The sequence below is a fragment of the Anopheles nili genome, chromosome 3 (genome assembly GCF_943737925.1).
Source record: "Anopheles nili chromosome 3, idAnoNiliSN_F5_01, whole genome shotgun sequence".
NCBI classification, from domain to species: Eukaryota; Metazoa; Arthropoda; class Insecta; order Diptera; family Culicidae; genus Anopheles; species Anopheles nili.
In genome coordinates, this window is record NC_071292.1 from 51,650,158 (window position 1) to 51,665,015 (window position 14,858).

The 14,858-nt window shown below is 50.1% G+C and overlaps 1 protein-coding gene across 2 annotated transcripts in view; it reads right to left on the minus strand.

Annotated features, from left to right (window-relative positions):
* Nucleotides 1–14,858, minus strand: part of LOC128725747 (glucose transporter type 1) — a 77,957-nt gene that overhangs the window by 39,291 nt on the left and 23,808 nt on the right. The window contains exons 5-7 of one of the 2 annotated variants that reach the window (XM_053819514.1): nucleotides 749–914; nucleotides 536–673; nucleotides 51–307 (exon numbers count right to left, since the gene is read on the minus strand). In XM_053819514.1, coding sequence (XP_053675489.1) covers nucleotides 51–307; nucleotides 536–673; nucleotides 749–914 — 561 coding nt within the window. Of the gene's footprint in view, nucleotides 1–50; nucleotides 308–535; nucleotides 674–748; nucleotides 915–4,403; nucleotides 4,918–14,858 lie in introns of those variants that run through there. The other variant, XM_053819515.1, reaches the window with a different exon arrangement.

The following is a 14,858-nucleotide window of genomic DNA, read 5'->3' on the forward strand; positions in this document are numbered from 1 at the left end:
ATCCAGAATGTCCTGCAACTCTGTCTCTCTCTCACAGTCTCTTCAATTACCTTCCGAATCGGTTCGCCATCCAGCCGCCGCTGAAACCGCCCAGCATGCCACCGATCGCGAAGATGGAAACGGCCACCGAGTACAGCTGCTGAATGAACTCCTCGCTGATGTCCTCGCCGTACCGGTCCTTGTACACGTCCTTCATGAAGTTCTCGATGTTCACCTCCGGCGCGTTGATGACGCCGGTATTGTAGCCGAACTGGAGCATACCCAGTACGGCCGCAAAGATGGCGTACGTCAGGAAGAACGTCAAACCCTGTGGAAAAAGAGAAAATAAGATTAGAACAAAAGCTTTTACTGGTAGGAAATCATCGAAGTCATCGAAAATGCACCAATAATAACAGAAAACACAACGAACAAAAAAGTAACACCATGGGAAATCATAAAGAGATTTTTTATTAAACCAAAGAGCAAAAAAAAAACTAAACAACAAAAACTAAATTGAAGAACGGAAGGCAGATGGAGCAACAATAGTAACACCTACTTGCTCCAGCAACCGTAGCTTCCGCCGGTGCGTGTGCTCCTCCAGCCGATCGACGTACTCCCGCAGCTCCTCGATCTCTTCCTTCACCTGTTGTACTGTATCTAGTTCGTGCTTTATTGCTACCATATCACGTTTCACCTGCGAACGGAACAAACCGCATGAGAATGCTCTCGAATAACTGCAGCAGCAGCATAGTATCACGGTTTTACTTACTTCGGAAACTTCCGTCTGGCAGCTCTCCACCGATTTGGTGAGCTCCTGCAGCTGGGTCCGTATCTCGCAGAGGGCGACCGTCGTCTCCAGATGACGGTCACCCCGCTGCAGATCGTCCAGCTTCGCCGACAGATTCATACTCATCACGCTGACTTGCTTCTGCAGTCTGTGGTTGGAGGTGGGATGGAACGGAACGCATGGAAAAACGGTACGTATTAGTATTTATTTCCTTTATTCGACGCCAACCGGACGCGGTTGCATTACACACTCACAAACACGCGCGCACACACATACATTTCGAACACAACAAGAAAAGATCAGCAATGTGGCGAGAGTGAGTGAGTGAGTGAGAGAGAGAGATAGAGAGAAAAAGAGAGAGAGCTAGAACGGGGTAGCGCGAACGAAGAAGACAGAGCTGATGGAGGAGCGATTTTTGATTCAAACGCGAGGCGTGAAAAATGAAGGACGCTGGTTATGAAAAGTCATGAGTTTCCGCACGTCCTTTGGCCACATAGCGTACGCGAAAGCTGCCCGTATATCGGCAGCACACGGTCGTTATGGTGATGGTGGTGGTGGTGAAAATGAAGCATATTTATGGAAAAGGCATCAATGTAGGCGAGATGTGGAAAGAACACGGTCGAACGAAAGCTATGCATTTAAAAAAGTTATTAAACCAAAGAGCGAGATAAAAAAAAACATACAGAATATAAAATCGTCCGCCTAGCAGAGATGATGTTGATGGTGGGTGGTGTGTGCAAGTGTGGCTCGGCGTAATAAAGTCGAAAACTGAAGCTGAGATTGAAACCGAGGCTAGAGATGGAATCGCCGAAGCGAAATGGCAGCCAGAGAGTTGGGCGTCGTTTTAGAAACGGTGGGATGATTTCGAAACTAATTTGAAAAAAAAAACCGCCCAAAAGTTCCCGTTGGTGATGCAACAACAGCAGCAATAGCAAACACAACAACAACCAAAAAAAAAACACTCCTCTTCCAAGTGAACGCTGTGCGATCGCATTACGAAGGACGAAACGAATGTAAATTACGATAGAAAACAAAAACACACACACAAAAATAACGGCATGATGGGACGGTTTTGGGTGCACTTTCCAGCGTGTGGCATATGCAAACTCCATCTCCTATGCGACGCAATATGGCAGTAGTGCAAGTATGCGGCAAGTATCCTGCTGAAAGGACTTTTCCGGCCGGCAGGATGCAAGCTCGTCCCGTGCAATTCGCAACGCGCAGTAGCAGCAGCAGCAACAGCAGCAGTAGTTGAGCACGAGACATGTTACTTTGATAGCTTCGTTTTTTCGTTTTTCGTTTTCGCGTCCACTTTCAAGCACGGAATTCAATGGCCTTTCGTCGTGCTGATGGCACACGCGCTCCAACACCGATTGACGGCAGCAGAGACACACACACATCGTAACACAGCTAGGCGCGCGGCATTCCCGGGTGTCGTTGGGTTCGAATTGTTTAACTTAGCGTGTCCTTGCGATGACGCGACGTACGCCTCGGGGCTGATGGCAATCGATGGTCGATTTGAACGCTAAAGAGTGTCTAACGCGAAGGCTAAAGGCCGGCAAATGTTCGATCGTCGCCGAAGCGGTGGTGTTTATGGTTCGAAAATTCGAACATGCACTTTTTGCCCAACTCAACGTGATGTTTGATGCTGCGCTAATGGGCTTGGGAACGAACCGGGATTCGCTACGGCACCCGCCACGCGAGTCTTTTGGGGTTCGAGTGATCGAATGTTGCTACCGTATGTTACAAAAAAAACCCAAAGGTGTCCTTTGGAAATGGCGGAGCATAACAGCAACCGAGAGAGAGAGAGAAAGAGGATAACAAAAGGCGTACGAACGAAAAAAAAGGTGACGAAATTATGCACAGGCGTGTGTGAGCGAGTGTGCGCGTGGGTGTTTGTTTTTTTTTATTTTGGCTAAGAAGTCAACGTGAAAGGATGAAGAAAAGAATGCCCACTTGCTGGTGGTGGTTTTTGGTAATTCTTTTTCTTCGTCAAGATGCTAAAGCGAGTTAGTTGGCCCCGTCCGGTGGGACGTCCGGGGCCGAGGCGATCGCGCAGCCACAAAAAAAAACTAACCAAAAACAAAAGGAAAACGTAGAATGATAAGAAGAAGAAACAAACTGTTCTACTCTAACGCTGGCAAAAAAACACAGAACCGATAAAATTAACTACGGTAAGATACGAAACAATACGGTTTTGTACAGGCACATATTGGTGGGGTCACTATCTACACAGTTCTGCAGATATCGTGGTAAAGCAGATACGCTCGCCGTTGGTTTGAAGTACGTCAACCAACAGGGCGCCGATTGTATACCACGACAGACGCTTCTTCCAATGCTAATGAAAACGGGATGCGACTTGTGATCCAACAAAACCGATCGATTGTCCCCGCGACAGTCTGGGCCGCGCAGTGTTTATTGTCTGCTTCCACCATCCGACATCAAAAACCCACAAATGGAGTGCGGGACGAGCTCACGAACTCACCCACAACCTCTCTCACTACGAGCAGCTCTCGTCTACCAAAAGGCAGCCTTCTTTGACGATAGTTTCTCGCGGAACCGAGGAGACATACATTCCAACCAATTGAACCCAAAAACCGAGACGGACAAAATAAGCGAACGGAAGCATTATTAAGAGCAAAAAACCAAACAATCGAGAAAACGCCATGGCAATCGAAGGGGGTGCAGTTTTGTGTGCCATTCTGGGGGGGATATGTGTGTATGTGTGCCTTGCGCAAGACGTGTGGGTGGATAAGTGTGCCGAGTAGTGGGGAGCAGCTGGGTGGGTGGTGTTATGACGAACGGATGATCATAAATTCGGGTAGATGGATTGCTCCATTTTCGAACCACAACCACAAACAAATGGAGGAAGAAAAAAAAAAAGGGAGCAAATGGGAATGGATCATAAATCGACGCGAATATGGTTCGCCAACGGGACCGGGATCCGGGCGCGGATTCGATATCGATCGGAAAAGCGAGGGTGGAAGGTCCTTTTTGCCTGAATCGAAGGGAAGGGTCGCTCTGTCTTGCCGGAGCTTTCGGTAAACGTCGCGTTTTTACTTACCCGTAAGAAATATCACCGTACGACATTTTGTGACCGGGGGGTTGTTTTTCTTTTTTCGTTTCTCTTTGGTTCGTTATGTGCTTTTGCTTTGTTTTTGTTTTTTTTTCGTTTGTCTCTTCGCGCAACTACCGTTGCTGCGTTTGGCTCGCGCGTATTTACTCGCTTCTCGAGATGGACCGCCTCGGCTCGTATCAATCGATAGTGCGACCACGCGGTTCTCGCGGAATTTACGGTTTTCCGGTTCGCGAATTAGTTGGCTTTTCGTTTGCGTTTCGTTTCGCGAATTGTCTAGTGGAGGGTGCTTAATGTAAATGCGCTCGCTTTGCTACTGCTGTGACTGCGCGCGTGGATTTCGCTTCCGTTTGAGGATCCTGTATGATCCTCTAGGACGATGGTGGCTTACACGAAGCTCAGCTGAGCGTTCGTGAGCTGTGTGCGGTTGCGTTTCGATGTCTCACATCGACGTGTACTCACATTTACGGTACAACTATTACCGGCTATTCCCGCCGCACCATTTCGAGCTAAAGGAACTTTTAGTGCGTTCGATTCTGGGGATGGGATCGCTTATGGCACCCGTTTCGGCCGCGGGGACATAAATCGTGTTGCGAACCGTTCACACCCTAGTGTAGTGTTTGGCTTTCTATTTCCCTTTCGCACGCGGGATTGATGATCGGTGATCGAGTATGAGTGTGTGTTTCTCTTCAAGCGCGCAATGAACTTTTGGTCAAATTTTGATGGCATGCGATAAAGCAAATGTTCATGATGCTCGCGGAAACTGTGGGGATGGCTCGAATTTCCATGAGTGAAAATGCAAATCGCGCACAATTCAAACGCCTTCCTGTGTTCCGTTACTGAGCGTGCGTGCGAATGATTTCGTTTTTCGTATTACTTTTGCGTTCCAAATCACCGCTTCGCTCCCATACATGGGGGGGGGGAAATTTTGTCTATCGCGTTTTTTGTTTTGTGTTCGCTCGCTTGATTTATCCTAATTCGCTCCAGCCACGATAACCCGGATTCGGGTATCGATCGATTAGCTACACTCGCTATTTAATTTGCAACCTGTCAAGGTATGCCGGTCGAGTGCTTTGCGCGGAAGCGGCAAACACTGGCTTCCGAGAAGCGTCGTCGCTTAATTTTGCACACACAAGAAGCCTTACGAATGTGCTACGAGAGGAGAGAAAGAGAGAGAGAGAGAGAAAGAAAGAAAGAAAATGGTAACATAGAACGGAAGGATGAGTGAACGGGCTTGAAGACTGTGCGCAAATTTTGTACATCGGTGTAGTGGAAAGCAACCACGGAGTCGTTAATCTACCAGGAATGGGAATTAACTTGCCGCCGAAATGAACCCGAGAAGTGTGATGTAGATTCAATTTGAGACGTTGATCGGTGCGACAGAGTGACAGAGAACGAGCGAAATGTGCAAATGTTCCACAACATGAGAAAGGACTTCAAATAATACGACAAATCGAGTAGACGGCAACCTACTATTCGAGCCGCTTAAACTCGCTCGGAAACGCTACAAACGCTGTTGAATTATCCTTGAAAAAAACCAGCAGTAAGTCGACAATGGGCGAAGGTTCAAGAGGACATTCCGAACAAGAAGTTAACTCCTAAGCCTGACCCAGAATGTGATTTTTCACACACAAAATCAATGGCCAGTGTGGCCACACAAACGTCCATATCACTGAAGATTCTGACCGATTTCAAAGGGAAAAGTTTTCCCGCAGCCAACGGGATGAATTATTGGCTTCTCAAGGACCCACAAGCTTGGTCGAGGTTTTGCTGACAAAGTTCCATGATGCAATGATCGTGCGTTCGCAATCAATCTTTAATCGGTAGGGAAGAGCAAAAAAAAAGAAAAAGAAAAGGCAAACCCCGTGAATGTTTAACCTACTTCAAACGAGCTAATGGGTCGCTCCTGCACAACATGGAAGAAGGATTCACTTCGCGTAACTTTTTAAACAAGCAAATAGCACCGTTGGCACTCCACCGCACCACAATGCGTGAAGATTTCACACAATTTCGTCTCTCCAGCGCGGGACTGCCACCGCAGTGTGCTAATCAAAAGTTTTGTTGATAATTTTCCCAGCAATTTCCCCACCACCCACCGGGTCGTGGTGGCCCACAAAAAGCACAACGGAGCAAATGAGCCATGCATGGCAGCCAAGGGTTTTCGGGGAATAAGGTCGCATTTTCTCCATCGTCTCGTGGGAGCCGCGAGTTGACAAGGGCGACGACGTAAGTCTTTGTCCAAGGCGTGAAAATTCCCTCCCCCCAACCATCTCAAGCACCATGTGAGTGTCAAGCGTGAAGTTTTTCTCCTCACAACCTCAACTCATCCTTGGGTGCGAGCGAGGGAAACCCGTCGGGTGGAAAAGCGGTGGAATAAAAATTTCAAATCTTCATCGCCAGCAGCCTTGGGAGCGGCGGCAGTCGCGTTTCGACAATAAAAGCTTATCATGAAAGTTTAATTTAATCCTCGTCGCTCGGTCCTCGGCCCGATGGCCCGAAAATGATGCGTCTGCTGCTCCGAGCGAACTTGATAGGTCAGATGTAAATGATGGACAAGCGCGCCCGAGAGTGAGAGGGAGAGAGAGAGCACAAAGTGGCCTGGAAGGGTGGCGCAGGGCCAAACAGGCAAGGGGTAAATCCGTTGATGAACCTCCCTCCCTGGGGTGGGGGGATTCGCTCGTCGGCGATGGGAAAATGCAAAAGTTTCCACATTTCCACCCCAAACAACTAACCTTACTCAAACAACCATTCCAAACTTATCATCCCATTCTGAGTGGTTATGGTGTGCGTCTTTCATTCCGTCGGTCTCGGGCACGGCCACCAGCGAGAAAGGAGGGTGTTTCATTCTCAAAAAAAAAAAAAAAGGATGCTCTTCACTCGCTCGAGAAATCCTCGCTCCTCGTGCTTTTGGCAATTGCCTCGCTGCAGGGCGCCCTCGTTGAAGGGCGATTGTCAGGGGGGGACACCAAAAGGACCTTCAGCGTGCTTACGAACACACACACACACACACACACACGCGCGCCATAGGGCGAGGATTGTTCGCGCGAGGAACCGGAACGTGTTTATAAATGAATATTTGTCAATTTCTATTCATACGGTAATCCATTGGATTAGCCTGAGCGCGAATGAAAGGGTGCACAGCAGCGACCCGTCCTTCGAGTGCGACGACGCTCGTCCTTGTGGAGGGTTGAATGTAAATAATTTTCCACCCCACCCACGCGCGTACCTATATTTATCTTATGCTCATACATTTTCGCTCGCCCCCTCCCCCATATTTGGAAGCCATCGTTCATGCTTCGTTGGCGACGCTTGGGAGCCACCCGGTTCCGGGACATCATGCAAGTCATCAAATCATCGCGAGTCATCCGCACTCATGATAAATTTCTTTCCGGCTCTGACAGCCCCTCGGTGGTGGGTGGCCAATTTTTCACCCACCCAGCCGGGGGGTTGGTGGGTAAAATTTCCCGCTGCCTGCGCAGATGATGATTAGGAACTGTTTAAAAGTCGATTAAGCCCGGGCAAGGAATAATTCCCGCCGCACGATGATCGTAAACCCGCGGAATGTACAGCACAATGTGGGTGGGGAGATTTTTATGTTGCCGTGCTTGAGGCGTTTCGATTTACCGAGAAGCACACGCGCGCTATTAAATTAAACGTTACCTTCTTGAACGGCAGCTGAAAATCATACACCGTACCAGCATCTTATCTCTCGGTACGGTAAGAAATCGACGAATGTGGTGCTCCCCGTTTAGTGAATGCAAATAGTGGAACCGTTGCCTTTGGCTGGGTTGAGCGATAATTCCGTTCTCCAAAAAGCAAAAAAAATGGCTCACAAAAGCAAACACACAAAAAAACCGCCATCTGTCTCCAGCTGCGCACGTCCCGATGATGCTGATGACGATCATAAATTGATATCATTCAACACCCAGCCGGAGCTTTGGATCGATTCCAAAAAGAAAAAAAAACGACGACGGCGAACCATTAATCACGGAATGAATCCGAAAGCGCGGCTTCGCGGTGCGCTTGCCAAAGGACTCTCCGGTATTTCGACGGGATGGGACGAAGCCCCATTTCCCTCTATCACACCGACGATCTTTGGGTGAAATAATTTATCACGCCTTCGGGCAGGGGGGTGAGTGGAACGTCACCGAGGGGTTGCGAGATTTAAACACGCCCGGCAGGCAAAGCACACTGATAAAGGAGCGATATCTGTCGGATTGCTTCGTTGGGTGGTGCTGCGGATGCTAATGGATGGAGAAGGAATCGATCGGTGAAAATCGATCGCATAAATAAACCGCACAAAAATCATCTTTTACTTTAATTTAAACGCCGTTCGTTACGCCTTCCGGTGGCCCTCAGGTGATTCATTGTTACAACCACAACAACCACCAGCGTTACCAAACTACTGCTGGCATCAAATTCAACACCAACCGAGCGTAGCCGGTTACCGCGAAGAAATAATCTGCTAAAATGTTCAACACAAACGCCACAGTGGCCAGCCAGCGCGCTTTCGGGGAATGGCAAAACACACAAAAGGGACGAAATGTTCATTACTTTTCGCAACCCGGCGCAAAACGCCCATAATAACGCCGATCCTCTCTCTCTCTCTCCTGGTTCCGGGTGCACGGCGCCAACGTGCGGTCACCACCACCACCATTTTGGGTTCATTTTACACGCTCATGAATCGAGTCGTTTCGAGTCGTTTTCTCGCCTGCCACACCAAACAAACAGCAAAAAATGCACTTTCATATTCATCTGTCATCAAATCAGCGAACGAGACCGCGGGAAAGCATTCGCGCACGGTACGGAAACTGGACCGAAGGACGAAACCGTGGGACCGTGGGTTGGGAAAAAGAAAAGAAAAAAAGGCTCTCTCCCACCCCCACCAACGATTACGTCACCAGTGGCCAACAACGTGGCAATGGGCGCTGGAGGCGCTCGCTGTAGGGCGGTCTTCAAATCGAGTCCCGAAACGCTTTCAATGGGCCGTCCGGTGCGCGCTGCTCTCCGCAAAAGGGACACTCGAGGGACACAACACAAACACAAAACCCACCCACCCAACCACCCACCGAAACGGAACAAACGGCGAAATGATGGATGGCGCTTTTCCAACTCCTGCTGCTGCTGTTGGCGCTTTCGAGAAGAAAGCTTTTGCTTTCTCCATTGATGAAATCCGCCCACCGACGTCGCTGCATCGGAAAAGCGAGTCCACGGCGTAGGTGGTGGTGCGAAGGAAATGCAAACGCAATCTTCAGCACCGTGCCTGATGGAGCCACGGCACCGGATTGGTTGGTTTGGAGAAAGCAGCACTCGTTTGTTGTAAAGCAAGATAAATGAAGCGCGATTCATTGTGCTTGCGTGCTAGATGGCGCGCGCGCACGTGTATGTGTGTGTGTGTGTGTGTGTGGGGGGGGGGAGTTTCCCGGATATTTTTTGTCTTCCAGTTGGTGACGATCGTTCTGGCTTTTTCTCCGGATATTTGCTCCTCTCGAGATTTTCTGTCCGCAAGCCTGTGTTTGTTGCTGGTTCGTGATTTTTGTTTTGTTTTTGCTTTGGGAACAAAATGGGGCGCCAGAAACGCTTTAGCCTACCAATTTCAAGCGAGCTCGTCCTGGGAATGAAAATTCATAACAGAGCCAGCCTTCTAGGCCGTTTCCATCGGCGTGAAAGTCCATTCCCTGTTTGCGCACATGAGTCCATTAAAGCAAAGTGTGGCTTATGAACACTTCTCGTCTAATAAGCGTTTAGCTTCGATGATGTCCGTCGCACAGAAACCCAAGATAACTAGTGCAGGGAGAGTTTACCCACCGACACTCATAATCAACAAACATCAAAGTCAAACACGAGCAGCTTCTAGCTGAACGGGAAATCGGTATTTTTCGTTTCAAGAAGCGCCAGATGGTCGATCTTTCTCTCTCTTTCTCTTTGGTTTGGTCTGGTCACGATCCTGCTGCTCCGTGCTGCCATCGATAGATTGATTGCCGTGCGCTCGCATGGGTGCATTTCGCTGCAATTCGAGGGGAAATATTTGTTTTAATTTTTGCTCGCCTTATTTTTTTTTCTCCATCCACCACACTCCGTTCGCAATAGCGCTGATCTAACGGTGGCGCTCGAACGAAGCGACCGGAACCGAAAGCAACTGGAAACCCCCGGTGCCCGGAACCAATTCAATTACATTTGCATTTAGATAACGGTACCATACGCCGGTACGTCGGAAGGACCCCCGTGTGCACTTGATGGAGGTGGTGGCTTTTTTTTTTCCTACTTTTCGTCCTTTTTCAACCCCACCCTGCACTTGGATGGCTTTTCGTGGCCAAAAGAGTATCCAATGGCAGAGAACGGAGCGCTTGCATGGGGGAGATAGTGCACTAAATAAAAACAAAAAAGATGCACCAAAGTGCATCACCAGCTGCATCGTGACTTCCGCCTGGAAACGGACGGGTTCAAAAACTCGGGCTGAGCAGTTTAACCGAAAATTAAATTATCAAAGTCCATCTTCACTGCCTAGTCAGCCTAGACTGCTGCTGCTGGTGCTGCTGCTGCTGCTGACCACAAACTCTGCATCGGCTGTGTGACATCACGCGCCACCTAAACAGCATGGGGCGGCCCAGAAGAGTTGTGAACCAGTGTTTACCAACTACCACCGACATTGGGGGAGGGAAACCGGGTAGTCCCCGGGTGCGGTCAGGACTCGGATCCGACGGCACGGACCCACGTAGGTTTGCTATCTCCCTGCCATGTGACCCACACGCCATTCGAGGCTTGTTGACCGAGCAGATTTTCCCATAATGTCCCAAAAATTTGCCCACCCCGTTCAGCCGTTCTGCCGTTCCCATCGCATCTCTGACTCGCCGGGAGGTCGGTTGCGGTTTGTGGGAAGGATGCGCACGGGGCTCGGCAGGACCGGTCTAACCGGTTTGGCAGGACGAAGCCACAGCGCGGAGTTTCCGTTGTTTAGCTGCATCTCGGTTTTACAGATGCGAACCTTTCGGGGAGACCCCCCATGTGGAGGAAGCGGCAAAAAATCCAATATCCTTTCATTAGCCCGAAATACCCGCACACACACACATGCAGACGTGTATCGGTCGGTTCAAATGGAGCTCGAGAGCGTATGCAAAGTTTGATAGGCCGCGCGCATCAACGGCCCCGGGTCGAGACGGATTAAAACTATCAGCCCGTGACGGTGCGAACTCACGCAAGATAGAGTGAGTGAGAGAGACGGAGAGCGAGAGACAGGACGATAGGTCCATTAAAACCCTGCGAACTGATATCATTCGATCAAACAAGCCGCATGGTTTCGAATCACGATTGAGTAGGCGTTTGGGATGAGCTTGGGGCACAGTGTTCCTTTTCTTTTTTTTTTGGTTCTTTAGTCCTTCATCCTTTCAGCTTCCTTTCAGCTACCGACCCGGTGTGGATGTCGGTTTAATCGACCATGATCTCTGTGTATCGGGCATGGCAGCAGGGTTGCGCTTAAAATTGACTCCCGAAACGGTTCTCCCCGGGCGGGCCCGAGATCGAGGTGATGAACCGAACCCAAATTCTGCTCATTTCCTGCAAATATCCTGCACCCAGGTCTCCAGGATATGCCAGCATCCCCTGCGTTAGGGGCAATTTTTCCGCCACAGATGACTTTCGGGGGCGCATACAAAGACGCATATTGGGCCGGCAGTTTTTAGCCGACACTGCACTCAATCGAGCGTTCAACCGAGGGCTCGGAAAACCCTGACGGAGCTTTTCACAGCTCGGGTTGTACCGCGCGCGTGTGTGCATACGGTACACCGGTGCGCCATCGCAGCAGGAACCAGTCTATTTCCCTTGTTAATTTGACTCCCGCATTCGAGCCGAGTTCTGGAGATCCGAGCGTAGGCATATTCGGGTCGGGTTCTGGGGATTGTGGTGAAAATTTAACCGAGATTGGCATGATTGAGTTTCCATGTCGTGGGAAATGGGAATGGATCCTGCTGTCTGTCGGCTTTACTCTCGGCCTTGCAGGTGTACCTGGGTCTTGCACGACATGAGAAACTGCGGCTTGGCCACCATGCGCAGGCACGCGCGTTTGTGTGTGCGAGTTAATAAACGATGGAGGACGTCGGCCAAGGCAGGCCTGCAAATGGAAAATGCTATTCTCTGCGAGGGCCAGCCTCATGGTCGGTAATTGTTTGATCCAATTCCGCTTCCGACGAACGTTGAGGGGTTCATTTCAACGGAATGTTTGGCCCTTGTTGAGGGATCACATCGCGAGCGGGAAAATTCACCTGAAAGCACCCACGAATGTTGCTTTTAAATTAACGCTAATGAAAACTACACCCACACGCGCGCGTGATGAACGTCCGACCCACCCGGGAAATGCAATCAACAGCTCAAAGATCACTTTCAGATTACAACCCACCCACCGGGGTGAGGGTTTTCGCGCGCGCTCGCACACGTTCGTGGTTTAATTAGAGAATAAGTACACTACAAAACTGGTCCGCTTTCGCAGCGCTACCCGTAATAGAGATGATATGACGGGGGTTTGGGGTTCGAAAAGCATCCTGCCAACATCCATCGGATCCGGCGGCCACTGGAACTCTCACACACACTCGGCTAATCATGCTGAAGTGCTTGGAGTGCGTCCTGTTTTGGGATGCGCCCGGGTTTCGGTACGAATTCGCCCTCACCCCAAAAGTGATCCCTCAGAAGTTCCATCTCCCGGGTGGAGATCACACGCTTAATTCTCATCCTCATGCTCATCATCTTCAGCCGGGTTCGGTGGTGCGAATAGGCCACATCCTTCGTCCCGGGTGGATCAGCGAGACCGAGGGATTGAGGGAAAACCGGAGTTCAACAAAAAAGAGAAAACCTCCTGCAGATTGTTCCAACTCCATTACCCGGACGAGCCAAGCAAGCTGTAGTGTACCTGCCGCCGGGAAAGCAATTTCCACGGGTGGTCCCGAACGCGAGGAAAGTCGCATGCAGCAGGTAGCCACAGATCAGCCGGATCAGCTTGTTTCGTCCAGGAACCGAGGAACCGACCCGGAGGGACGATAGGATGATTGCGTTCTAATGCAGCGTGCGCTTCCTTAGCAACGGGGAAAACCCTCGGACTCCAAAAAAGCCGGCACACGCGTGGCCAAATCCCATTTGCATGCCGGTCCTGCGGGCGGTGCAACTCGCGCCCTACGGCCGGTAGGGCATGAATCTTGCATCAGTCTAATTCATGACTTCCGACCGGTCCGCTTCGAGCCTGGCACGACGAGATGCTGTACTTTCGGAATTGAATTTTCTTCTTCCGAGAGTTGCACACCCCGGGAACGCGCCCGTGTACGCACATTTGCATTTTAAAGTGTACTCGACATTCACAGCCACCAGGAGCTCTTGAGGGAAGGATGATTTTGACCACAAAATACACCCCAACCACGTATGCACCACAGCCAACCGCAGCGCAAAGACAATTGGAATGGCAGCAAATTCCATTCTCCACCCGGGGCGGGGCGGCCAAACCCGTCCGTTTATTCATTTTTGCACAACCCCCACTTCAGACGGGCACCACCGGGCTCGGTTTCGAGCTCAAGAAATGCGCACTTTGGGTGCACTCTGTCTCTACTCCATCGCTTGCTCGGACTCGAGAGGCATCCAAATAACGAGCTGCATACGAGATGACCGAGTTCGCCGGCTCCGGGGGATTGGTTTGCTTTTCCACTTATGCACCGGTGGAAAGCTGCTGCGGAGGGACTTATGCACTGCCCACGGGATCGGGCGGTTGAGTTGAGGATTTAATTTCATTAATTTTTCAATCGCCATGATATACGATGTGCATTTTCGTTTAACTTTCAATTTACCGCGCACAATGGAAAACCGACGCGCTGGTTGACCGCAAATACGGGTTACTTTTCGGTGCGCCTGGATTCCGTACCCACGGCACGGGTTTTATCCGCAGTCGAGCCGGATATCCTGCCGTACCCCGAACGGATTAACCGAAAACAAAGGCACACACACACACACATTGCGGGGGCGTGCTGAAGGGCAAAAAGTTAATGTTTCAGTGGAGCGGGTTTTTTCCGAGAGTGAGGCGAACGAAAATAAAAGCCCACCCACAAGCCGAGCCGGGGCGGAGTATTGGAACGGATTGCCGCATTTCGAGTTGCGAGATTTCGAGGGTTTAAATTAAAACATTGTTTTCGTTTTCGTTACTTTCGCAGGCTGCACCGCGAAAGTTTGCAGCCGGAATGCGCCCTCGTTCGGAATCAAGATCAATTTTGCGTTAAGTTCGCGAGCTGAGTTCTTTCGCCGTCTTCTGAAGGGTTCGGGTAAAAGTTTTCACTCCGCTCCCAAAAGCATTCAGCAACTGTTGCGAAAGAGCCTGTTCGAGTAAACCTGTGCGAGGGAATTTTCCATTTTCATTTCCCGCGTGCCGCTTGCTCTTCCCGAACCTGCTCCATGTTGGCCCGGGCAAGCAAAACAGGGCACCATTATTTACTACGTCGAAGGCTATTAGCAAACACGCCCGAAATGATGTAAAACCTCTTAACGATTGGTAGAGAATTCAATCAAACGTGCCTCTCTCGCCGATCGGGCTGAACGTTGATGAAGCCCTCTTAATCTTGGATCATCCGGATCCAAGGCTTGAATCGGTCCCACACACACACACACACCCACCAGCACACGCAGAGCCGCTTTGTTTCTGAATTTTATGGCTATCGATCTACCGACCCGTCAAGTACCGATGGGTCAAAGTGAGAACATTCGACAGAAGGCTCTCGGATGTCTCGGAAGACTAGTTGGCCGGTTGCAAATGATTGTCAATTTCGTAAAACGGCAAAACCAATCAACGAAAAATGTACCAATGCCGTTCCATCTGTCCCTGGTCCAAGGCGCAAGGTGGGAAGAGTGCTAGCCGGGGAAGGATGCCTCAGCCTTCATTTCCTTCCGTCCGCGAGTGGACGTTTCATTAATGAAAACATAAAAAATGCATACATTTTTCCGCTTGACCCGGCCAGCGGCCTGGCGAAAGGTTGGCTTTCGCAACAGGGATGT